At 39.4% G+C, this 26,995-nt stretch overlaps 1 protein-coding gene across 1 annotated transcript in view; it reads left to right on the forward strand.

Annotated features, from left to right (window-relative positions):
- Positions 1 to 1,727: 1,727 nt before the first annotated feature.
- Positions 1,728 to 26,995, forward strand: part of bmp2k (BMP2 inducible kinase) — a 57,491-nt gene continuing 32,223 nt past the window's right edge. Inside the window, exon 1 of the mRNA XM_019365699.2 lies at positions 1,728 to 2,637. Coding sequence (XP_019221244.1) covers positions 2,487 to 2,637 — 151 coding nt within the window. The 5' untranslated portion in view covers positions 1,728 to 2,486. The remainder of the gene's footprint in view (positions 2,638 to 26,995) is intronic.

Raw genomic sequence — 26,995 nt, forward strand, 5'->3', positions numbered from 1 at the left:
AGGTTTGTTTATTTCTCCATGTACTACATTCTTTCCAGGCTGTTTAGTGCTCCCCTTCCTCAACCAAACTGCTTAGTGTGTCACTCAGGCCGCCCAGTAACAGATGAGTATTGTCTGGGTGCTTCTTATGGAAGCCTGTTGCTACCAAGAAAAGCAAATAAGCAGATATGAAGGCAGACAGGCAGAAAACAACAATTATAAAAATCATTGTAACAGTTTCTTACCTTTAACAAAGTTATTTTAAAAATGATCAAAATTCATCTTTAGTAAATTACATTTTTGAGGTGATGGTCAAAAATAGCTTAGCTGGATGCTAAACTGTGACAACCATTATCACATCACCAAAAATGTTTTTATTGATTAATTAATTTATTCATTCATTAGGTGAAAAATTAACTAATTCGGCTTCATTCTTGATACATATAGGTAGGGCAGGGGCAAGGGGAGTTTTGGTTAAAAACATTGGCACCGGTGGTTAGAATAAAAACCATGATGGTAACAGGGTCACTCTACACCACTCTATACTTGTGTTTTAAGTATGATTAATTTGGAAATAAACAAAAAGTAAAGGAAAATATGAGATCAAAGCTATTATTATTCAGATTTTTTATCATGATGATAATGTGAGTTTGTGACAGCCCTATTAATTTTGTAACTTTTAATTGTTTATTTTTGTTAGTGTTGTAAATATAAAATATAGTTCTAGATAGTTTCCCCCTTTTATATAAGATACAATTTTACATATCACTTATTTTAACTTTTGTTTTACAAGTTTATTTTTGTTGTAGTCTAAGTTAACTTTATATTTAATAATTCCTGAATTCATCATACTAAAACCTTTTACCTGTTTTTAGCTGACAACGTCACATCACCCCAAACCCAAGACTTAATCTCATGGTGACCTAAAGGACTCCTTAGTTTTGAAACAACCTGCCTGAGGAGACAAGGCTTGCAGAATTAGTAAACTCCTTTTTAAAACACATATTTTATTATGACTTTTATGTAATTCCATTTCATTTGAGAGGTTTTTACCTTCTGGTAAGTTGTCTTGTTTCTAGGCACAAAAGCACAAAGGATAATCAACAGGCCTACCATAATTTAATTTTTAATTTTTATTATTTTTTCGGGGGTGGGGGTTTAAATATATAATTTATTTTATTTTTTATTTTTAAAATTTTACTTAACTAATCTTTTCCCCTTTATGTACCTCAATTCTCTACACTGAGAAATGAATGACTGAAGTTATGTGTGCCATGATGCTCAGGCTGAGTGGGTGGGAAGATTTGGACATATGCAGAGGAGGGATAGTGGATAAACTGGACAAAGAATGTTGAATACGTGGGAGGAAAGGAGGAAGACCACAGAGGAGGTCAATGGATGAAGTGAAGAAGGACACACAGAGGGTTGGTGTGCTAGAGGACAATGCTAGGGATAGGCTGAGATGGAAACTGAGGTGGTGACTTAAAGGGAGCAGCTGAAATAAGACAATTTCATAAGTTACTTTTTACATACTAAGTAAAAATAATTGTTTTCATGAAAAGTAAAAATTATATTTTATATATGATGAATTTTGGTCAACTGATAGATGGAATGTTTTTTTATTAGTTCTATGCCTTCATTCATTAATCTTTCTTTCTTGCTAGCATCAGTGGGCTTCCATACATTCTCCACTTACACCAATCATAACAATGAAAGGGGGCGGGGCCACATTGGGTTAGGTTGTCACTCTCATTGGGTAAATAACAAACCACCCACTTATTTTGAAGCCTGCCGTTTAGGAGTCACGAGAAGTTTAACGGTTAGAGAAGCTCAAGGAAAATGATACAAATGAACCGGATGAAAACGGTTTCACTGGAGTCGTTCTGACAAGCAGACGACGCCCGCTTATATCACAGGTGCGGTCTCGTACTTTGTTAGCCCACCTGCACTCGGGGCGGCTCGAGGAACCGCTGTGGCTGCTAGCGAAGCTCGTTAGCCGCTAACCACCGAAGCTAGCGAGCTAACTAGACGAATCGCCCGACTAGAGCGACCAAGTGGCGGGCGTGAAGCTAACCACGTCAGGGCTGGTTTTGGAGGGCTGGTTGGCTGAATTTATTCCGTTGAGGAGTTTATTTCCGCCCTTCTTCTACAGTGCTGCTCTTCTTCCCCGTTTCATTGTGTCGGAGCGTCCTGGCTGCATGCACGCATGCTAGCAACTGCCACAAGTAGCTAGCGTAAGCTAAAGTGGCAGTTTTTGTTTTTGTTTTTGACGCTGTCGCCGGTACGAGATTTCGGAACGCGGTTGTGTCACCATGACGCGTGGTTATTAAGTGGACTTTTTAAATGTCGTGCAGCCCCTCTAGGAGAACCAGACGCGGAGCATGCAGGAGAAGAAGAGAGTCCAGATAAGTAGATAGGGGAAGCAACCGAGTTAAACTGGACTGCGGAGTCGATTCGCCTCTGATTAGGGATTGCATTTTGGTTGGCCCTGACAGAGAAAGGAAAGGATGAAGAAGTTTTCGAGAATGCCAAAGTCTGAGAGCGGTGGGCTCGGAGGGGCATCCGGCTCGAGCTCCAGCTCCGGAGTCAGCAGCTACTTCGGGAAAGTGTTTTCAGTCGGCCGGTACCAAGTCACCGTGGAGGAGCTTGTTGCAGAAGGTATGTATGGCACATGCAGCTTAATGATGGTAACGGGTTTATTTTATGGCTCGTGTTTGTTCTACTGAACATCTCCTTGTGATAGAAGTAGGTCGCTCTCCTCTTCCAGGCAGTTGCCACTTAAACTGGGACACCAGGGATTTGGTGCATGGCTAGAATTAAAGCTTTTCCCCATACAGCTGTGGTTTACATCTTGCTTCAGCTGCTCCAAGACTAGGGGAGTGGAGAGGAGAAGGTGTGGGTTGCCCTCGGGGTCCAACTCTCCTGTGTCAACATAAAGGAGTGTAAAAGTCACTTTTGCCTCATCGGGAGTCTTTAGCGTGGGTTAAAACAGTTTTGCCCTCTTTACAGCATTTGTATAGTGCTTGTTTACAGCAGCAGTCCTCTCATTGTACCCTCCTGTCTTAGAGAGAAAGCCACATCAATCAGATGACCCCCTATGAGCAAGCACTTGGTTGTAGTGGGAAGGACAAACTTTTTTTTTAACAGGAAGATTCCTCCAACAGAAATGGGCTTAGGGTGGGGCTCCCATCAGGCTTAGCCTGATTTATTTAGTTATTTATTTTTGGTGGGGGGAGACTAAAGGAAATAGCAAGCTATAAAATATTAAAATAAATGTACAAAAAGCTGTAAAAATAGAAATCAAGAAATGATGATAAGCACATATGCATAGTCAACTAATGGAAGAATGACCTACTCCAGGTTATGACAGAGGTACACATTATTAATACACATTGCATTAATAATTAGGAATGAACTAGTTTTGAAAGACTGATTTCCTGCTGTAGCTTTTTTGTGATATTGCATCTAAATGTGTGACACACAAAATCTTGAGAATAAAAACATTTTATCTCGTATAATTTATCTGTGCTTAGTGTGTGGTCACTTGTCCAAAAGCACCTGTTAATCTGAGAAATCCCTGAACTCTCTGGCTGTGTGGGGAAATTTAAATCAAAGTAAAGACTTTCAGTCTCAAGTTGTAAAAACCTACAAATCTGAACTTTTTTGTTTTTCCTTTTTTGTCATTTAATTTGAGCTGTGAACTTGTTGAAAACTTGCAAAGGTACTGGCTTTATCTGGCCCCTGGTCTTGCTTACTCTCTTCCACTTTTGAAGATGTGCTGTGCAAGACTTCTTGGAAAGATTTTAAAAATTCCTTCATGATTTAACAACGCCTTGTGTTCACAAATGTTCACAAATGTTGAAACCAACTCCAAGCACATTCAGCCAGCCGGGTAGAGAAAAGAGGAAGTGTGGAAATAAACAGCTTTTGAGCAAGAGTTCACAAATTGTCCAGTGCTTATCAAAGCATATTGATTGAAAACATAGTTAGAAACTTTAAAGCTACTACAGCTAATTCAGCCAATTAGAGAGCTAATTAGTCCTAAGGGTGGTTGTGTCAAACATGCAGCCCAAGGGCCGCAACCTGCAAAACAAAGGGGTCGAAACTGTCCCACTGGATGAGTTTGCAAAGAAGTCATTTATTTCTGCAGTTCCTCTTCTTTCAAATTCATGGCGTGGTAATGCCAGCTTCACTACAAATGGCTGGAAAGTTTAAAGTATTCCTAAATATTGACTAGATATTTACCAGCTTTGATTTAAGAGTAAAAACTTTACACACATCAGATATTGTTTTGGTGTTTGCTAATTTTCAACTTGATGAAAGCCTAGAAGTAGTTAATGTCAATCAGAAATATGCTAACATTTGGTTTTAGATTTTACTTCGGAAAGGTGGATATCTTTGCCCATTACAACGCACACCACTCGAGATGTTTTTCTGAATGCTTTTGATGTGAAATGTAAAATCAATCTGGGAGGGGATGAGAATTCCTCTTTTGTAGGAAACAGTTGTTTTTGCCTTTTTGTTAGAGGATAACGTGACTCTAATGAAACATTTCTGGGAAAGTGTTCTAAGAGTTCATTCTCAAAATAATACTTATAAATATATTTATGAGTAGCTGATTTTTTTTTTTTTTTTTTCTTTTTCTAGTTCCCCTCACTGCTGACTTCTTATCTTATCTGATCACACTCGACAGCATGTTTGACACACTATTTTGCATGAGTCACCAACTCGATTGCGCAGATTTTCTCCCTGCTGTTTGAGGACTAATTTAGTGGGTGGGTGAGCCCTAAAACTCTGCTTAATCTGGGAAAATTTTAAAGGAAGTTTAACCTCTCAGGTCCCACCTAAAGCTAACCAAAAGAGACATTATAATCAAACACATTTCTCATCTCAGCCCATAATCGTTCTGTGTAAGTCTGTGCTAAGTGCCTCAGTGGTGACGAGCATGTCTGTTCATGCAGCTGTAAACACGCTGTAAACTTGATCTCACTCGCCCAAATTAAAAACAAAACAACACAACTCTTCTTGCAAGCAGTCATGAGTCTGTGTCATCATATAATCATGTGCAGAGTCTGTGGCTGGTTTTTCTGCACTGTGACCTTTGCTCATCAGTCTGTCCCAAGCTAAAGAGCTGGGTCTCTGGACTGCATGGTTAATCATATAACAGAATATTTCATTTCACCAACTGTGCCTGGTACATTTGAAAGTAGATGAAAAAGTAGTGGAAAAAGTGGCGGTGCCCGTGTGAAAGGTCTGTATTAAGGTCTAAAATGTGTTTATGGCTGTGAATAAGCCCTTCATTGCAGCAGTGTTTCTCTCCCTGAAACTTTTACTTCAGCTCAAGTAAAGATGACTCTTTAGTCTAGAGCAAACTTGAATTTGCTGCGACTCATCTGGTCTTGTGATGATCTAGAGGAAATGGGAGGTTACAGGTTGTTTTGTTTATTTATTTTTACCTTTTTCTCTGGATTTCCGCTGTCCCTCTTGAACGATGTTTCGGTTGGTTGTGTGCTTTGATTGATCGCTCTCTTACAGTATATTTATGTGTTAAATTTATGCAGTAGGTATGTTGTGAACACAAACCCTTCTGAAACCCTGCGCCATAACCTAACATGCACCTCCTTTAACAACACGTTGCCATTGACGCGTTCCATACAGGTATAAATACCAGCAATGGCATAAGTCAAGTCGTAGGCTCGACATAGATTCATTGCAGAAGCATAACACAGGGATTACTGTTGTCTGCGTGTTGTTTTATCGGGTCAAGTTGTGTTGCTCTTTAATCTAAGGCTCCTGGATTAGTGCAACCTCCACAATCATGATTATGCTTCTTAATAACTATAGTTTCAATAATTTAGCACAAATGTATAAATGAACATTTTTTTAAAGCACCTGGGAGAGGGCAGCTTTATTAAATTTAAAAAGACAAACTCTGAAATGGTAATGTATGTTTCTTCACTATTATTGAATTTCATTAATGTGTCTGTTCTCTGTCCAGTTAAGTAGCTTTCTGATATGCAGTGTCCAGTGTAACACTTTTCCCACACTGGGTCAGTAAATCAGAATTAATTTATATATATAGTCCAAATTTGAAAAATTACGACTTACTAAAGCGTGTTCCCTTCGAGACCCATGTTTCAGGTGTCAGTGAGACAGTTGCTGTCAGCCTTGAGCAAAGTTAATAAGAAACTAATTTAAAGATTGATGCAAAAAAAGCCGTTTTTTGTTTCAACGTGTTCTTCATTCTCTAACGTCGTTGCTGTGTTAAAACAAAACAGTGGAGGACAAGAGCAGCTGAAAAGACACCTTTCTTCACAAATAATCTTTGTGAAACAGATGATTTGGTGAAGGATTTTCAGTGACTTCATACCTGCAAGTGGGCTGCTTCGCTGCAACTTCAAAGCGATCTCACTACCCCTTCTGTTTGTTTCAGAGAGGCTTCATCATAAATTATGACACCGATCAGACTTGTATATATTATCACAGTGTTGTCATATATAGAAGGCCTGTATTTGTTACAGTGCTCGTCCCATGCTCTAACCATTCAGCAATATTGGACCTCCAACCACTAACCAATGCTTGCTTAAATGTTTGCTGAGGTTTCAGGGTTTGTGGCCAGAAAAGCTTGATCTGTTTGATCTCTGGTGAAAATGTTGGGTTACCTGCTCAGAGATCACTAGGCAACTTTGCACCAGGGCACATTTGAACAAGAGTATTACAGTTAAAGTTGTACTCACTAAGATGTCTTTTAGTCGAACAGCAACACTGATGCACAGTCAGGATAAACATGAGCGAGCACATTTCAGAATGTGCGTTTTTGTTAAAAGTGAAAACAAATTCTTAATCAGTTGCTGAGTCTGCGTAACACGGGTTTGTATATGTGTAAAGTGAAACTAGTCCTGTAATGACAGCAACACAGTTGGGTTAAAATCACATGTGAGGCAAAGCTGCAGCTTTAACTGTGGCTCATATTGAACGGTTTCTTCCTGCTATCGTAATCTGTTCAGATAACCCACATTGCATCAGTTTGTTTCCTGTCTTTTCATGATGCCTCCACACATCTAAAGATAATATGCCTCAAGTCAGCAGAGACCACGGTTCTTGACTTGACTACAACTAGATTCCTTTCGAGATTATTTCCTATCATCGTCCTGGTGGAAATTCACAAGAAGAAAGCCGTTGCATTAGTGTGTAATATTTGCTCTAAAAGGAAATGAACAAAGTCAAAAACACAAAAGAGGAAAAACTTACAGTGTTTGACTTGTTTGATTTTATTGGAATGTCAACATGAGAAAAAGACTGACTTAAGATAGGACAGGATAAGTTTTATCCTTATCCTACAGTTAATATGAGGTTTACGTTTTCAACAGACACTATAATAATAACTAGACTACATTTTATGGAGAAGTTGCAGTTGGATTGTTGCTACTGTGGCTTGCTGTTAAAAAGTTGAGGGTAAAGATGTTAAAATGTTAAAAAAATCTGAAGGGAACATATTATACTTGTATCATAAAAATTGACAAAGGAGGAAAGAACTAAAAAGGAAGGTTTATTAAAAAAACAAATCTGTCACAACTAAAAAACTGAAAAGAGATTAATGAGCATTTTAAATTTTTCTAAAATTGACAAGTGAACTTTTTATCTCACGTTGTCATGATTTTATTGTGTCATTGGATATTTGTCTGCAACACTAAAATCGCTGGAACAGTCTTTAAAAAGACATACTGGGAATTCATCAGTATGCACAGTGTGTAATTCTGGGTCACTCATGCGACTGATGTCAAAGTACTGAATGGATCATGTGAGGGTTTTTAGAGTGGCTCATCTCTTGGTTACCTTATTCAGCTATTATCCTGCAGCTGTGCCTGTTTAATGAAAAGCACGAGATTCCTGTAAAACCAAGCACACAGTTATAGTTCGCAAGAAAAGAGAAGCTGGGGCACTCCACATAAAATCAGTCAAATCTGAAAAGGTTCCAGGCTTCCCAGAATCACTTAATTTTTCAAAATTTGTACAACAGCTTTAATGTATTTAATGGAGCCATGCATATTGCAGTGAAATCAATAAAACAACCACTCCAAGCATCACAATCTAAAGCTAAAATAGTATTTTGTTGATAGTGAAGCTGCACTAATTTTATGTTTATGATGAAAAGTAACAGAAACAAGCACCGGTACTCTGAATGTTGATTTGGTTCCTGATGATTCAGTGGGGAAAACTTAAAATTGTGAATTTTTGGGGAAACCTTGATGTCGTATATCACCATGTAGGTAGGTGGCTGGTCAGAACAAGTTATGATGTAATAAAGGACTCCTTTTCACTGTATTTTCATACCTGGCTTATCTTTTAACGGTCTTTCCCTTTGCTTTGCAAGACTTGTATGTATTTTTCAGTCCTGAAATTTACATGGATATCTTGAGGTCTGTATTGCTGAAAATATTCACAGCATGAAGGTAAAATTTTGCTAAAGTTTTTAAATTTAGAAAAGCTATTATGTAGGATTTGGTTGAATTTTGAATGATCATACGCCTTTGTTTGAAAAAGTGCAAATTTCAGTCTCCTCAAAATAAAATTTTGTGAAGTTCAAAAGTTTTCCTCACATGTGTTTATCTTTTGGTTTTCCATTGAGACATCTGCCCAGCTGGACAGTTTGTACCCTCAGTCATTTCCCTCCACTCCTTCTTTAGCCTCTGTGGTTTCTCTTGAGCTCTGTGTGATGCTGTCTTCAAGAGGAACACAGAAGCAACTTGTGAGAACAGGATGCATCTGTGAGCAAGTCACTCTTTCTCTGCTAACTCTTATCGTGCACACTCCCTTGTCAGGGGGCTGTCGGAAAAGGATAGAAATTAATTTGATTAAATGTGGGCTTGGGATAAGTCTGGTGCACTACACCCAGTGGCCAGTTTTAGCTACACTTTTGAGATCTAATACAGACGTTGCACAGTTATTTAGTGCTCTGTGAAGGTGTTAATGTTTAAAACAGTCTTTGTACTGATTCAGCTAATTTGTAGTTATGTTTCTGCTACGATAATGAGGAAGTGACCAGACCTAAAATTTGCTGCGCACTAATTTCAGCAGTGCCTATATAAAGTGTTACAAAAATTAAAAGGGATGTACCACTGAAAGTTTATTAACTGGCAGCCATTACAGTGAAGAGAGAAATAATGACATTGCAGAAGTAGACTTTAAAATATTTAGACATTCTGGGGAAACCCATTGAAAATCTTTGTGATCACATTGGGTTATGTCTTCTTCCTGCTGATGCAATTGTTGTGAATTGTGATACCTTATTGTGTCTTAAACACCAGTATAAATGGTTATGATGCTGCACTAATGTCACAGTTGGCACACGACAACCAATGCTGTGACCATCAGCGCGGCTCAGGGAGGGAGCTCAGACCAGTTGCTGTTCTTTTATATTGAAAGTAAGCAGTTGAGCTGGTTCTGTCATCTTGAGCAGGATGTCATTGTGAATCCAGAGCTTAGACATCCCATGTGACCCTGGGCTGCTTTGGGATCTTTCAGGAGGAACTGGAAAATGTTGCTCTGTAAAACTGGAATGCCCTGTTTAGCCTGCTGCCAGTGCGCCCCAGCTTCAGATAAGCAGAGTAAATGGTTGGATAGACTCTGGTGATTCTACTGTATTGTCAATGAAAGGGAATGTATCTTAAGTTTACAGCCCAGGACAACAAGGTCATTTAGCCTGTCTTGTGTATTTCACAGATATAAAAGCTGGGTCAACACATTCAATAATTTTTGTAGTCAATAATTTTCTCTTTTCACCTCCAGTAAGCATGGGGAGTGTGCATTGTGACAAATTACCTTGTTTTACACAGCTGCTGCATTTATCACAAAAGAAGACACTCCTCATAAGTGCTGGTGTTAATGATGGTTAAAGTTTTTACAAGCATTAAATTGCATCAGCTTGGGTTTCAGTGTCCAGAAATGAGTAAAAGGAATACTGTGATCATTTTGAAGCCACACATTTAAGTCACAATCTCCTACAAGTTGTCCCTGAGGAGAGGTCTGAAATTTCATTTAGCTGATGACAAAATGCAGACTGAGTTTGGAGATTTTTGTAGTTCTGGTGGAAAGCACATTCTTGTTATCATGACTTGTTTATGGCTGATTACACACGAGGCACGAAAAATGTTTTAAGTGACATGACATGTGTTTTGTTTTAGCTACCATGCTAAACAAGCACATTTTCAGAGAGCAGATGATGTTACTTATCAATTGAAGTCTCATGCGTACATTTTGCACATGTGATTCTTCTGTCGTAGGTTTTTCCAGTTGGATGTGCTGTGTAGGTGAAAATTCAATAAAAAAATGTGTCGACTGTAACAGGATTTTGAAGCTGGACAAACTGTCTCTGGCTAATAGCCCTGTAACTGCAGTCAGAATACTTCATTAAGCTGTTTGCTGAGCAGACACTGAGCATTTAGCAGGTAAACTGTCTCTGGAACATATCTTGTTGCATAATGGCTTCACCAGACCACCGGTCGTAACATTACTGCTGTATCTACCACCTCCTGTAGGTACAATTCAAACTGTTCATGTTGGCATGTGTTTGTAAATTCTTGGTAGAAACATCACTGCTGCTTTATAATTAACAGGAAGACCTTGGGTTAGTGGTTTCACTTCCTATGTTTGCAGTTTTACAAGCACATTAACTACAAGTAGGGCTGGGGCATATTATACCGTTCACGGTAATACCGGTACAATGCTAGGCAACGATAAGAAAATGAAATATCCTGATAGAATATGGGTAAAATGCGCATGCGCAGTGCCGAAAAAGCACGGCGGTAACGGAGAATGAGAATGGGGAAAGCAGATTGAGTGAAACGGATGAACCAGAATTGGTTTGTAAAAATGGTGCAGCTTAACTGGTTTGGTGTTTGTCCATCAGATACACAACAAAGCACTTTTTTTTTTTTTTTGTAGAACATGCAAGCTGGCCGTCGTTATTGCCGTATTTGTCGGACTAAGGTGCGAGTAATCTGGGTCCTAAACTCCGTCCATTAAGGTTCCGAAGTCAAACGAACATCACTGAGAGTTAAAAACTGCCTAAATTCTTTCATCTTTAATAAAACGATCAGCATTGCTGCTTTACCAGGTGTAGCTATGATGTTTAACATTCAGGCATCCATGAAAACAGAATTCATTACATTTAACGGAGTTAGAAGTTAGCAGGAAGTTAGCGGAAGTTAGTTTGCTAGTTTCGCTAGTTACCTAAGCATGATATAGCATGTTCTGACTGAGAGATTTCTGAAAAAATTCAAACGTACAGCTCTGCTGTCACTTCCAACATAAATGAAGACAGGAAACTAAACAGCAGTGACGTTTGTAGGGTTACTGAAGTTGGGCTAGGTGGTATATAATGATGCGCTACGTGGTCGCTAGCGACACAGCTGTGTTAGCATAACATAAACAGTAAAGCTGGAGGATGAAGGCTAACACTTTTCCACTCGATAAAAGTTAACGTGAGGGTTCCTGATGGTTAGGGACAAATGCAATCACATGGCAGGATGCTGTAAACGGACCAAACTTCAGTCAGGAGAACAACTGAGATAATCCATCCACAATACGAGTTTAGTCATTAATATACTGCAACATCATGGGAATAGAGCAGCTGTGATAGAATAAGGCATTAATGAATCAATGGTACAGAAGTGGAGGAAGCAAGAAGAATGAGTTGAATAAAGTTTGATTTATGTGACTGCTTTGTTTCGCTTAATGTGCCTTATAATCCCGTGCACGTTATGGTCCGAAAAATACATAGTTGACTTTTTTATTTGGCACACTGCAGTTTAATGTTGCAAAGCACCTCTTTTTAACTTCAGTGGACATGGTTATGCTCAGGATATGTCAGCCCATTTCTACTGGAAATGCCTTTTGGTTAAACTTTCAGCAAGGAATTTGCATTTGCACTGTTAAATGTTTATATAGCTTTAATGCACATAAAAAAACAGCTGCTTGTTTAAGTAAAATAAATGTATGGGGGGGTTTTTTGCGCTAGTAAAGTTGTGGAGTTGTATTTTGTCTCGCAGAAATTATATTGTCAGTTATATCGTTATCGCAAATTTTCAAATATATATCGTGATATATATTTTTGGCCATATTGCCCTGCCCTAACTACAAGGTTATAATTCATCAATGTCTTGTTTAATGAGGGTCACCTCCACCTTCTAAGCACAGTTACTCTTGTTTTTCTTACATTTTTCTCCAGTCTTTTTCATGTTGAAAGCTTCAAAGCAAGCTCATCTCTCAGCTGACTAGTCTCCACATTTTACGTGACACAAGGGTGTCGTAAAACACTAAACTTTTTTTTTTCCCTGAACATGCTGACTTCACACACATGTTCTGTTTGCTTAGTGACACCACAATCTTGAAACGTATGCAGTTGGACTTATAATGGGGCTCTGTAAGTTACAGGCTCGAGATGACAGCAATGTAGGATTTTCAGTCGTGACAGGGACTACGCAGATCACGTAAACAGGAGAACTGCAAATGCAGTTGTCATGCATATGAACCTTGTTCTTTGCCACTTTTGATCTGGACCGTTGCCACGTGTTCACCACGCAAGCTTCACTACTAGAAATTTGCAGAACAAATTTATCAATGCAAATGAGGTCACATGAGAGCAGTTTGCAGAGTGTGTCTGATAAGCTCTTCAGTGGGAAATTCTTCAGCAGCTTTGTGTTAGACAGGGGAAAATAACAAATGAAAGCTCATGCTAAATTAAATATACTGCAGATATATCTGCTTCCTTTTTGGGTCTGACACAGTTAAGATAAAAGGAAACGTGTTTGGCTTGGGGCTGAGCGCTGTGGTTTATAATGGAATTAAGTAACAGTTTCTTTGCTGAGACAGAGCAATGGAAAAACTATACTCCTAAATTTGGTGTTTTATACAGTAATACTGGTACGGACTGTCAAACTGAATACTCAATACTTCCACAACTTGGCAGGTTAGGGTTTTCACTATAATAATTTAAAGGCTCCACATACCTGAATCAATGACGAGGAGGGAAGAAAAATTAAGGTTCAGGTGACCTTGGTCAGTTGCAATGAAACAATATTCACACAGTCACTTACACACAGTAATATGCATTCACCCCCATCCACCAAGGCAGAATGCAATCAACCAATTAGGAAATGCTAACTATTAGGCACATCACACGTGTGTACTATTGGTCAGCTAACTTTTTTTGTTGTTGTTGTTGTTGTTAGACAAATAATTGTGCTGTCCTGTTAAATTGACACTCTTAATGTTATGGACAGGCAGGACCAACAGGACTGATGTTTGCTAGGTCCAGATTAACATTTATTGATAACTGTTTAACACTTAGTAAAGCTCATGTTTCAACGTTTCAACAGCATCTGATCTGTTGAAATTGCTCATAAAATGTTCAGCGTTGTGAATGGCGACGAGTGTTCATGTGTTCTAGTACTAGAGAAGGGAGGGGCTGTTCACCTGAGTGCCTGCCCGCCTGTAGGTGTGTGCAAAGCTGTGTGTCTATTGGAGTGAGCAAAGATGGCACTGTTGTAAGTACATGTGCAAATGAGTGTCTAATCCAATCGTCAGTTTTATTTATTTTTGACAACCCTGCAGCCTGATATATTTGAAGAGATATGGTCCTCTGTTTTCTCATTCTTCTTCTTCTACTTCTACTTCTTTTACTTCTTCTAGTAGAAGAAACTGGTAATGTGGTCTTAATGACCAGGGTACAGGAGCCTGTAAGCTCTGAGATGTTTTGTTGGTGTTAATAGGATTAAAAACAAACAGGAGCAATAGATGATGGTATCCACTGGTTTCAAAGCCTCAGCTTTGGAGCGATGGAGTGGTAAGTAATCGGCTCACGCTGCACTTTTCAACTGTGCAGTGCCCCACACCGACACAGATACTTAATAAACAGTGCTTACCTAGCCTAGCATGGGTTCTAGTGCAGTTTCTGGTGCTTTGTTCTATAATGCTCCCATGTTGACCGTACAGTGCTGGTCTCCGTCAAACACCGAATCAGTGTCTGTGTACAACTTTGTGCTGTAGCCCAGCTCCGTATAAAGGAAGCAGGGATCTGCTTGGGGTGCTATTCTGCTATTGCGCTTTAAAAATTGAATATTTAATAAGTTGAACTGAAGGAAGCAGACCACGAAATTGGCAAAATAAAACAAAATGACACCCAGTATTCTAATGACCCAACCCTGTGGGTTTTGTGAGTCTCAAGCAAATGAAGATAAAGGGCTCATGACTTGTACAGGAAGCGTCTTAAGTTATGTGTTTTTTTTTTTTTTGTTTTTTTGTTTTTTCACTTCCTTTCACCATCCATCAACAACGAATGTGTTGAAAATAATCGAATTGTTGCTCAGTGTGGTAAACATTGTTCTCCGGTCGATCAGTACATCTGCCAGGACATGCATGCTGTCTAAGCTAATCAATAAAATCACATTTATTTTTTTTCTGTGCTGAGCTTGGATTAAAATGGATTGAAATATAGAAATCACACACCATAATCATATTGTGATGCTCAGAATATATAAATATTACATGATGTGACATAAGAGGAGCTTATAACTCATTTGATCCTCCCTCTGCCAGCGCATCGTGATGAAAAAGCATCCCATCTACAATATTAGCATACTGTAATGGTGATGAATGGGCACATTGTGCCTCTTTGTTGTCTTATTCTAGCACCGTAGAAAGAATGCTGGTACGACACAGCTCTCGGTCCCGTGATGAGCATCGCTGCCTTTGTGCTTGCTCATTGAGGCCTTCTGTCTCTGCCTCGCTGCGCTGCCCGCCATCCTCTTTGTGAAGCTGCAAATGAATAATTTTCTACCAATTCACCATGAGCTGGTTTGCAGAGGGCGGCGAGCCAAAGGTGGGAGTGAACTCGGGTCATGTGGAAACAGAAAGACATTGATTGATGTGGACATTCACTGTTGCGCTTTAACATGAGCCCACTTTCAGTGATGGATTTGGTTTTGATCAGTGTATTGACGAATGGTGGGTTTTATGGCTGTCTCTTTGAGGCACAGCAAACAGTTTGCTGGATTTACATGGTAAATGTGTAAATTAAAAGTCAGATTCACAGGATCCCATATTGCTTCTTGTATTTTTGTTTTTTAAAGTTATGAATCAAATCATTGGTGGTGACCATGAATGGCGACTGCTTTTTGTTAAGTATTCATTGGAAGTGACCTAATGTTAATATGCCATCGTGTCTTGTGCATTAAAAACATGTTTCCTGCCCTGCTGTAACGTAGAAACTAAACTCTGAACTCATTGGACCACATGATAGTGAGTCAGAGGTGATGACCACATGACCCTGGTCTGGCATGGGCTGGTCAAAACCTGACAAACATTTATCTAATTCAGAACCATTTCATTCTTTAAACCAGGGGTGTCTAACTCCAGGCCTCGAGGGCCGGTGTCCTGCAGGTTTTAGATCTCACCCTGGGTCTACACATCTGAATCAAATGATTAGTTCATTACCAGGCCTCTGGAGAACTGCAGAACATGTTGAGGAGGTAATTTAGCCATTTGAATCAGCTGTGTTGGATCACGGATACATCTAAAAACTGCAGGACACCAGCCCTCGAGGCCTGGAGTTGGACACCCCTGCTTTAACCATCTATGCACTGCTTATTTATTCATTTTATTTTTTTAAAGGGAACCCCCCCCCCCCCCCCCCCCCCACTACAGAATAACTGGACTTAAGAATAAATGGAATTTGCTTTTTATATCTATTTTGCTCTGGGTTTTGAGTCTTTGCTTGTAAACCAGTTGAGTGGCACATACTGGGACACAATCTCATAACCGCTTAAAGGCAAAGCTCTTATTACTGTAATTTTGCTGGTTATGGGTGCCAGTTACTAGGATTTAATGATAAATGAGAGAAACACAAGGTGTGTGTAAATGTGTTATTGACCAAAATATGTCATCAGTGATTGTGTTTGTGTTGACGGGTTTGTAAAAGTTTACATCAACACTGAAGAACACACGTTGGTTATTTTGTGTGCATTTTTGGTTCCGCAAATTAAATTTATTGAGCTGATGTGTAAGTAGTTAGAGCAGAAAGGCAAAAGGGCTTCAAACTTTGTTTCTCAGCCATCAGTTTCCTCACAACGTGGCAGTGGAGTCTAACCACCACTTGTCCTGGCTTTTATTTGTCTTAATTACAACACTTTCATCAAAGTCTGGGTTTTTCCTAAATTGTGGCTCAGAGGTTGTCATGGTATTGCAGTGACAGTGATGGGATTTTTATTTTTTTCCCCCTGAAGAAAAGAACAATCTTTGCCTAAAGTCTGGCAAGTAAAAATATATCGAATAGTTTCTTGAAAAGACATGAAAACTTAACTGATTATCCTTTAATTTTGTTCAGCCTTTGGATTTTAGAGCACTGAATATCAGGTTGTCTTTCTCACAACTGGCCCATACAGCGTCACCCCTTCGTCCCTCCCATTTCCATCATAAACCCTTCAAACCACTTTTGTCTGCCTGTTCAGTTGTAAACACTGCTGTTAAGGTAAGACGTATGAGAGTCGACTGCCAGAACCTTCCAGCTCAGTAATCCCAGGATGAAGAAAGTGTACAGTCATCGCCTCACCTCTTCATGTTGCCTTTTATGGCGCTGCCCCTTAGAAAAGCTTCTTTACATACTTACATCTGTCTTTTAAAGTGCTTCTCAGCATTCACTCGAGTCAGGGTAGAAATGTGATTGACTGTAAGGCCTTGACTGCTGTCAAGTGAAAAAATAAAATTGAATATGTAATAGGAAGAGTCCAGGTTGGTTTTAATTATCAAAGTAGGGATATTGTCGGGTAGGTGGCTTAGTAAGGGGAAATATTTAATTTTTTCAAGAAATCTTTCTTTTAGATCTGTTTTATTTATATGACTCTAACTCCCAACATTAGTTGCCCTAAGTAGCTGAATACAGCAAAGTAAAAACTCTTAAATATAACAATGAGAACCCCCAGCAATCAAACTGTCCCCTGTGAGCAGCATGACAATGGTGGAGAGGAAGACTCTGGTGTGAGAGTAAGGAGTAGAGAGGATATGGGAACGTAGAGAAACCAAGGACAAAACGTATGCAGTGGTGGCAAATAAACACATCTGGAGTGAAAAGAGGGGAGTGGAGAAGAAATGCTCAATGCATCATGGGAAATAATTTAGCAGTCTGAGCTTACAGCAACATAAGTAATGGATGGTTCAGGGTCACATCTTCTAACTGTGAGCTTTATCAAAAAGGAAACTTTAAAGCCTCATCTTAAAAGTAGAGGAGGATGTCTGCCTCCTGAATCCCTATGAGCAGCACTAAAAGGGGCTCAGCTTAGTGCCTGGAAGCTGGTTCAATGGTAGAAGAGCCTGATAATTGTAGAAGTTTTCATGTTAAATACAATAGTTGGCATTTTATATTAAAAGTAAAAGTTTCAGATACTGAAATTACCGTGTATATGAGTAATCCTTATGAGGCAAACGTTTCATACTGCTGTTGATAATTGGTTTCTGAATGTTTTTCTACTTAATGCTTTGTATGAGGTCATAGAAGGTGGACTATTCCAAAAATGGCCATCTTTAGAGCTGGGCGATATGGAAAAAATATTTATCACGATATGAATTATTTTATATCACGATAAAGATATATATCACAATATACCACCTGACCTGTGGTCATCTGGAAAGTATGCAGTCTGTAAACAGCAAGTGGAGAGGGTGCAGTCTTTGTTTTGAGTTACCGTAAAGCATGTCGCAAATCCGGGTGCACGTAAAGCAGCACCATGTCGCAAAACCACAAGAAGGAGTTTCTTTGCAAAAAATATAATTTTTTTTATACTTTTAACTTTATGCAAGAGAAAATGGAGCCAGAGCTTATCTTTACATTTTACATGCTGTAGTGCCATTTGTGGGAGCGTTTCAAGTTGCTATACATCAATACAACCGTTATAGCCCAAATTTTAATAATATGTATGCGTTAAGTCCATAGTAACTACATAAATTGCAAAAAAGTGCAATAAACTACAAAAAAAATTTGTAAAGAGTTTTTTTTTTTTTTTTTTTTTTTTTTTTTTTACATATATTTCTAGTTAGAGAAATTTAAGAGGCTTATCCCTCAAAACTGTAAATACAAAAAAGTTGCACAAAATAGTTTCCAACCACGAGAAATTTATTTTGAGTGTCTTCATAGTTTTATTTTTGAGAAACACTAATTTTTATATACTACAGGAAAAATTAAAATAAATATCCATCCATTCGCTTCCGCTTATCCTTTCCAGGGTCGCGGGGGGCGCTGGAGCCTATCCCAGCTGTCATAGGGCGAGAGGCGGGGTACACCCTGGACAGGTCCCCAGTCTGTCGCAGGGCCAACACACAGGGACAGACAACCATTCACGCTCACATTCACACCTAGTGACAATTTGGATTATCCAATTAACCTATCCCCACAAGCTGCATGTCTTTGGACGGTGGGAGGAAGCCGGAGTACCCGGAGGGAACCCACGCAAACACGGGGAGAACATGCAAACTCCACACAGAAAGACCCCGGCCTGATGGTGGAATTGAACTCAGGACCTTATTGCTGTGCAGCAACAGTGCTAACCACCGTGCTGCCCTAAAAATAAATATTATAATGCAAATTTGCAAAAAAACAGCATGTGCATCAAAATAAACTATTTCCAACAGTGTAATTTGACTTCCAAGCATCCCAGAAACGATACAGAAAAGCATAAAGTCAAACATGACTTTTAAAAACACCAACATAGGCTTTGAAGGTAAAAAACTACATTTTGCGCGAAAATGACGTCACTTCCGGTTTCGGACAGGTAATGGCGGACATGAGATAGTTCGCGCTGACTTATATTCCAACGTAGGAAGTGTTATGAACAGCTGATCGGATCAGCAAAGCGTGTTTCTGGAATATTATGTTTTTGTTGCTGCAAGTCTGGAATATTATGTTTTTGTTGCTGGAAGTGCTTTTTATGCAATTTTTGCAAAGCTAAGGAAACCGTGACCTAAGGCAAGCTAATGGAATAAGATGTAAGTACAACTCCGGTTTCATATGCAAAAAAAATTATTGCGCTACCTTACGTGGTTCCAGTTCTACAGGGATTTAAAAATAGTTAGGCAAAACGGAGTGTGCCTGCTCCGACCGGTTGTAAAGGGTTAATGATATATTTTATGTAATGATTTATAAAATTAGGGTTAGAAACAATAGAAACGACAGAAGACAAATGGCACGATAGACACACTTCTATCGTCCACACGATATATATCGTCATATCGCCCAGCACTAGCCATTTTATGCACACTCCTCTGGCTGAGAGCACAAGACCCCCACCCAACTGCTGTTCAGATCTTCTGTTTGAAATGGCCAACCAATAAGAGAAAGGTTTGCTTTAAGATTCAAGATGCAAAGTGTTTATTGTCATGTGTCCAAAGAAAAAAGGCATTTCTCTGTGCAATGAAAGTCTTTCTTTGCCGTCCACCCACAGATGCTGATTAATATATACAATAGAAATAGAACAGATAAATACAAATGGTGCAAATAAATAAATGAAGACAGAAAAAGAGACAAAATATTGAAGTGTGAAGCAGTTAAGGGGACTGAAAGGGAGTTAGAATTGCTTGGTTTAGACCGTAGATAGATGCTTATAAATAACTTGTATCTGACCACTAACTTACATTTATAACTTGCTTCCAAGCCTGTAGTACAAAGTGCTTTTATTAACTGGTGGATTTCACCAAGGTTAAGAGAGGTTTAGCTTAATTTTAATAAAGAACCAATGGCTTTTGTGAAAATCTCTAAAAATACATTTTGAAAATAGCCAGCTTAGGAGGAACTAGAGGAAGTAATTGGATGTTGGGGCACTTGGCCTACTTTCCTGAGATGCTGCTTTTGTGATGTGGAAAAGCAGTGGTGGCTGAATATTTAAAATTAAAAAAGTATAATCTAGGCGTTCTTGCCAAACTCTTCAGGATGCCAATTATCTGCTCCCTATAGGATTTTACCTGTTCTATTTTTATAAAGAAATGGTTATAAACTATTGCATTATACAGAAGATGGATTGCCATAAAACTTCATAAAGCATGAAATTTGCAAAGCTCCATAATCAATAAACCATTTGTTGTGCTGCTACTGTGACCTTCCTCTAAACACAGTGCTTTGGAGAAATAGCTTTAGAGTGCTGTCCTCCCTCACAGGAAATAATAATCACGGCATGGGTTTTTGCAAAGCATGAAAACATCATGTGAACAAACATGTAACAATGTGTCAAGTGAAAGTGAACTCTCCATTAACAGAGCTGTGAAGACAGCATGATGAAACTCAGTAAAAACACCACTCAGACTCACTGCTACATGCAACACATACTTAAACTCACATGTACAACATGTGCACACAGTTGATGGAGAAAGCCTTTATTTTCAGGAACACTGCTTAAAATTCACCCTTCTAACTCTAATTTTCAGCCTTTGTCTTACAAAACATAAAATAATGCCCTAGCTTTTCAAACATTTAATTTCTGGGAAATAAATTTAACCAGCAGGTTGCTCTTTAAAATCCACAACAGATTCAGTTTTCACTGAAATGTTGCTTTCCAAAACCTTTAACATCAAAATGCGATCTGCCTCTTAAGTTATGACCGAGTCACAGTTCCAGATGTTGGAACATGCCAGATTTGGTGTTTTCAGCTGTTGCTCTTGTTTCTGAGTATACCTTTCATTCATTTTACTTCAGCACGCTCACAGCAGCCCACTATCACATCTGTGCTTTGGCACAGCGCCACCCTGACCTTTGACAGTTTAAAAATAGCTGACCTTGGTTATCTTCTTAGTGTCGTCTTGCATACTTAACTCGAACAGAGAAGGACGCTTGTTTCTTTGAAGCATTTCAACTCCAAGTAGGCTGACAACTGTGAGCAGATGAGGAAAAGATTTAATTAAGCAGATTTGAGTGTTATCTTGAACCATATTTAATTACAAAATAAAATCCCAAACCTGAATTCTTACATTTATTTGAAATTGGATTTATTACAGTTTTCTGTCTTGAAAGGTTTAGACAAAATGACATGGTGGTGCAGTGTTCTTTCAGGAAAAAGTGCAGAATCTCTCGGCTGCCTGCTAAAAACAAGCCCCTGTCTATTTTTAGGTGTGAGTGTTACTGTAGTCTAAGTTTTGAGGACGTACGAGAAACTGATTAAGCAGAGTCCTTAACCTAAAGTGGGTTACGGGGGCGTCATGTTTGCAGATAGATGTCAGTGTTGAAAGAGCATGAAAGATCCCAGGTTCGATGGTCTGTGTTTTGGCTACGGATGGAAATAAGGCAGTCTAACCTTAATGTTGGCTCCTAGTTTAAAATAGGCATTTACTTTGCCCATACAACCTAAAACGCATGTTCCTTTTATATTTGATTTCAGAAATACAGCTTTGCTATAACTCAAGATTTGCAAATTGCATGTTTGCAAATATGTTGGCCTGCCAAGGAGCAGGTCTTTCTCGCATTAGTCCGTATAATACCAACTCTCAGAGGATTTGCTAAAGCACTGAGGATCAAAAAGTCATTATTGGTAATTAGCAGGAGCAGCTGGCACAGGTTGGGAAATGGACAAAGGCCCTGAAGTCGGTTAATGAAAATCCATTTTCTGCATTTATTGTGGAAAAAATGTTGCCAGTTAGTCTACATGAAGATGTGAGCAATGTGTTTTATTGTTGACTTGTTTTTCAGTATTAGAGTAGATGTAACTTCAGACCGAATTACCCAAAGTTTTAGCCCATTCAAGAGCACTTTAATGACCATTTTCTGCTGAATGGTGTTCCCAAGCCAGCTGAGAGCCATAATCTCCCCAGCAAAAACACGTCGGACGCGGACACGCCTCCCTTTTTCGGCTGAGAGCCCTAGCCTCGGTCTTGGAGGGGCCAACTCTCATCCCAGCCTCTTCACACTTGGCTGCAAACTGGCATAGTGCGAATTGGAGTTTGCGGTTCTGTTGAGCGACAATCTGCAGAAAGCAGAGATGAGAACTCCGCAGTGCCAAACTTGAAACCCTTTGGCCCTTGATATCTGGTTTTTAGTCTCTGTGGTCCAAATTGCTTCTTATGCTAAGTCTGTGTATGATGGGTAAAAAGCATTTAAAGGCACACGTTAAAGCGTGGGTTGCAAGTTTATCTGATGGTTTATATGACGTAGTGATAAAGAGTTGCTACATGCATACCAACATGGATGGATATACACCCACAGGCAATAAAATCTGTGGGAAACATTATGCACTTCTCATAGTATTTATCTGTAATGAAAATGAGTCAAGACATTGTTCTTCATGGACTTCACATTAAATATTTGTAATTTTGTTGAAGGTAAGGCTACTTTATCATTCACACAGCCTCAGTACAGACAGTTTCATACTGATCTTGATTTCCAGGAATCTTACACTGTTGATGTAAGACATTTTTAAGCTTTTTGCTTGTTAGCCAAATCCAATCTCTTTCCAAGTTTGATTCTTGAGAAATTAGACTTGAGGCAAATTCAGAGAAAAGGGCAAAGATGAGATTTGTAGGTGAATGTGGCCCAGAAAAAAATTCTGCAAAGAACAACTTTTTTTCCTTTTATCCAGTTCCTCATTTTAATAATTTGAAGTCCATCAGTAACAAAGAATAAAGGCCACTTATGTTCACACAACATTGTTACAAGCCTAAATGAAAGTTTTACTGGCTATTCCAGGCTAATGTCTCTTATCTTCAAGCCCTACAACTCTTTTAGGGAGAGACTTTTAGGGGAGGGGATGTGGGTTCATGTTGGGGTACAGGGGCCTCAAAGAGGAAATACCTCAGCCTGCTAAAAATGTCCTCTCAAAGAAATGGCTTTGTGCTTTCTGTACTCTCAACTAGACGTTTTGTTTTGGTTTGTTTGTCTGTTTGTGACTTTAAAAAGATGCATTTGAGTTTGTAGTGCTGTGGGTTGAAAAGCAAGAGGCAGAAAGAAACAGAAAGATGGTTGTACAGTGGTTTGTTATCACTGATGACGTCATGCTTCAGAAGGAGAACATCTGCGCCTCGTGCCTGAGCACAAACCATAAATGTATTGTCTTTGCATGCTGCTAAATCCCCTAATCCTCCCTCACTGAGACACTCCTATCACTTCAGAGGTTTTTCTTTCTTTCCTGTATAAAGGCGTGCTGAGTGTCTGTTTTCTAAAGGCTGTTCAGATCCTCTTTCAAGCCTCTTCCACAGGCTGTCATGCGGGTTGTCCCAGTTTGTCAGGCTTTTCAGTGATGTCAGGGTCCACAGCGCTAGATTCAGGGCCAGGGAAAGTTTTCTGGTAATTACAGCCCTCGCTCAGCCCCAGGCTTTAATGTGAGTCTTCACCCCCACCCCCACCCCCGTCTTGGCCTGATGGACTTGGGGTTTTCCTCCCAACTGTCATTGACAGCTGACCGTGTATTCATGGGGAACTACTTGAATCATTTCTCTGCAGTACAGATGAGCAATAGGGGAAGTAAAATAATAGTGAGGTGTGACTAATGGCTGATGAGTCCTGGAGTAAATCCTCCCCATCCCCAGAACTTTACTACACTGAATGGATTTAGGAACACCAAACCAGAATCACTGTGAGACTTTGTATTTCAAAATTAAGGGGAATCTCATTCCTTAATCGCTTCCCACAGGAGGGATTTATACACTGAGGAAGATGCTTGTTTTGAGCTTAACTATAATGGTCATACATTGTGTTATTTAATTAATTTTTTTACCTTTTGTTCTTCAGTTTCTCCTCTTTCTTTTATCTGTCATCTCAGTAGCATTTATTCATTTATGTATTTATTTATTTATTTTTTAAATTGAGGAGCTCATTTCAACAGATATTCTGAATCCGTTGTGTTTCGGTTATTGCTTCACGTCAGCATCAACTTCCCCAGGACTGATGTATGCAGTTGTCGTTTTAGCTTCCTGAGCAGGTTCCTCGTCAGATTTTAGCTAAAGGACCATTTTGCATGCTGGCAACTTCACATCATGGAAGCCTGTCTGTGTATGCTGGAGGAACCTGTTGAAATAAGCTTTACTCTCTAGGTGTGAAGATCAGTTTACTTGCAGCACTTCGTGCCGGTCATTCAACACGTGGGGAATTTTCTGCATTACACGTGTTAAGCCCTGATTTTAATTCACACTACTAAAAATAAAACGAGCATGAATGCATGTGTGTGCAGGTGTTGGATAGCTCATAGATGTTATTGATACAAGTTGTGACCCCTCCCTCGTTCATTGCAAACTGACTAATTCACTGATCCTGGCAGCTAGAGTGGCTGTCACAGTCTCAGCCCACACATCCTACATACATCTTTATGTCTTCCCGCTGGCCTGGTGTGTGATTAACTGAGGCCATGTGCTCCAGGACCAGATTCTTACTAAATCAGCCCCTGGCCCTTTTGTTGCCCCCATGACTATGCCAGCCACGGAAGTAGTACGCCATTGAGTGTATTATTCTCTTGAGTGGCTCTGGGTGGAATGATTTGTTTTAAAGAGGCTTTGTGCCCAGCATACAAACTTCCTGGACAAATGAGGGACTCTCCGACATGACAAAAGGGTCTTTCACCGTGCAGGAGACTGGCTTCTCTGACAAGAAATTGTTGTCTTGTCCTCATTATCAGATACTTTATCATGTTATTCATAGGAATTAATAAAGATGAGGACTAAAAACACTTGTTCATATCAAATCTAGTTTAAAAGTGATGTTAAAAAAAGAAGCTAAAATGATTGATGGTTTGGTTACCGTTACCGAGCTATCTACAGCCTTACTGTCATCTCATGTTTTGGTTGTTATGGCATTCAGCTGCTTCTCCAGAGAGGATCTTTATGTTCCCCAGGGCTGATGTACTCCAAAGGCACCTTCTTAGAGTGCGGCAGGAGACTGTACTCCTTCTGCTATGGAACAGAACAAGTACAAGTGCAATAACAAGTACTACTGTCAACAACTTCATTACAAGACGGATTCGGTCATAAATAATGACCAGTATGAGGGAGAGGAATCGCTCGACACAAACCTCCACAGATTACAAAATTTGTACAATGCACACTTCTGTCTGCACTTTTTTTTTTCACTTTTTAGTGATTTTGTTAACTTCAATAATGATGCATGCATGTCATCACAGGTAAATCTTTTTAATTTCGTACAATAAAGTGGGATGATCCTCCAAGAGGACAGAAGAAAGCAGCAATGTATGATGTGTATTTACAATGCTTTTGGCAAACGTCAAACCATTGCATGGTTATCTCTGATTAAATTCAGTCACAGGACTTTCTGTTGTTCACTACACCTCTTACTCACACTGAAAAACTAGATTTAAAAACTACATTCTCTGATTTTATTGGAGAGTGTTAAAAGTTTATATTTGAATATCTGCAGCTACTTTTGCTTGTGCTTTCCTTAAATTGTAAACACAGCTCTGCTTCCTAAACTGATCTTTCATACACAGGTCTCTCTGACACAAATCTCACTCTCAGTGGGACTCTTTTTAAATAAAGAATAAAATAATCATTAAAGTAATTAGCAGACAAGTAGTAATAAACATCTGAGACACAACATTTTCTGGTGTTTTTCCTGACATTACAGGTTGTCTACTGTGAGATGTCCCAGATACTCATGACTCAGGGTTTTGTTGTGTATTGTAACCAATAACAAAATGCTTGTGGTCGGAGATGAGCCGATAATTTGCTCCTGTTGCGATTATCTCAGTCTGAAATAATCTTGCAATCGGTGCTGCTCATCTGATATTACTTGGGTTATTTGCACACCTCAAAGTCATCATGACAACTGCCTCAGTTTACTAGACTGCACATCGACTCATCAAGGGTTTAATGTCCTAAAAAACTCTGTCTATTCAGTTACCTTCTTTGCTGTATTTCTCCCATGTGTGCTTAAACAGACTGCTCTTTTCAGTCTCTTGGCCCTTTGCCTAAGCAAATGGATTTCTTCTTATAAAATCTGTCATCCTGTCCATTTCAGCCTCCACAACATCTTCTTGCCTGAAGTTAGATTTTTACGTCTGCTTCCTGAATCTTTGTGGCAAAGTAGCTCACAGAGCTTGAGGTTGCCTCAAGATGACTCACAGGTAGCTTTTTCCTCAAACAGTGGGGTCATAAAGCATGCTGCGCATCACAAATGATTTGGTTTTTCAGCTTGCAGAAAGTCTGCAAAAATGACTGCTTCCCAGTGTTTTAAAAAGGATCTCTTAAAATAGGAGCCCAACCCCCTAACCCACCATATGATTCAGTTTTCTGTCTCATTGCTTTGTACTCATCTGCCTTGTTACAAGAAATCAATTTAATCGAGGCACGGCAGTTTGGAGTGACCATCAAGCTGACCTTAGCGTGCAGGGCAGACCAAAGCAAATCAATGAACAGCATCCAGCAGCCATAAACGGCTTTGGCTCTTGTACTTGGCAGAATTTCTGTTTTGCTTCAATCTTGAAATGACAGCCAGGCTGCAGATACAGCTGCTGAGCACCGACAGTCGTGCATCCATTTTATTTTTATTTTAATATGATAGTTATCCAGTATAACTTCATTTGTTGCAGGAAGTCAACGGGGGGGGGTAAACAAAAGTAAAACTGCAACTGTATCTGGTGATTTCTGAGAAAAACTGTTTGTTTTAGACCGTCAGGAAATTCATTTACTTAATTCAATTCAATTCAATTTTATTTATACAGCACAAAATCACAACAGCAGTCGCCTCAAGGTGCTTTATATTGTAAGGTAGACCCTGCAATACATACAGAGAAAAAAGCCAACAATAATATGACCCCATATGAGCAAGCACTTTGGCAACAGTGGGAAGGAAAAACTCCCCTTTAGCAGAAGAAAGAAACCTCCAGCAGAACCGGGCTCAGGGAGGGCTCCCCTACCCCTTCAAAGGTCTATTTATTGCTTAAGACTTATTTTTAAGTAGTTTAATGGGAGCTGTATGTGCACACTCAAAAAATGTTTGATTCCACTGCATATCAGAAACATTTCAGAACCAGTCCACTCATCC

This window comes from Oreochromis niloticus, linkage group LG12 (genome assembly GCF_001858045.2).
Source record: "Oreochromis niloticus isolate F11D_XX linkage group LG12, O_niloticus_UMD_NMBU, whole genome shotgun sequence".
NCBI classification, from domain to species: domain Eukaryota; kingdom Metazoa; phylum Chordata; class Actinopteri; order Cichliformes; family Cichlidae; genus Oreochromis; species Oreochromis niloticus.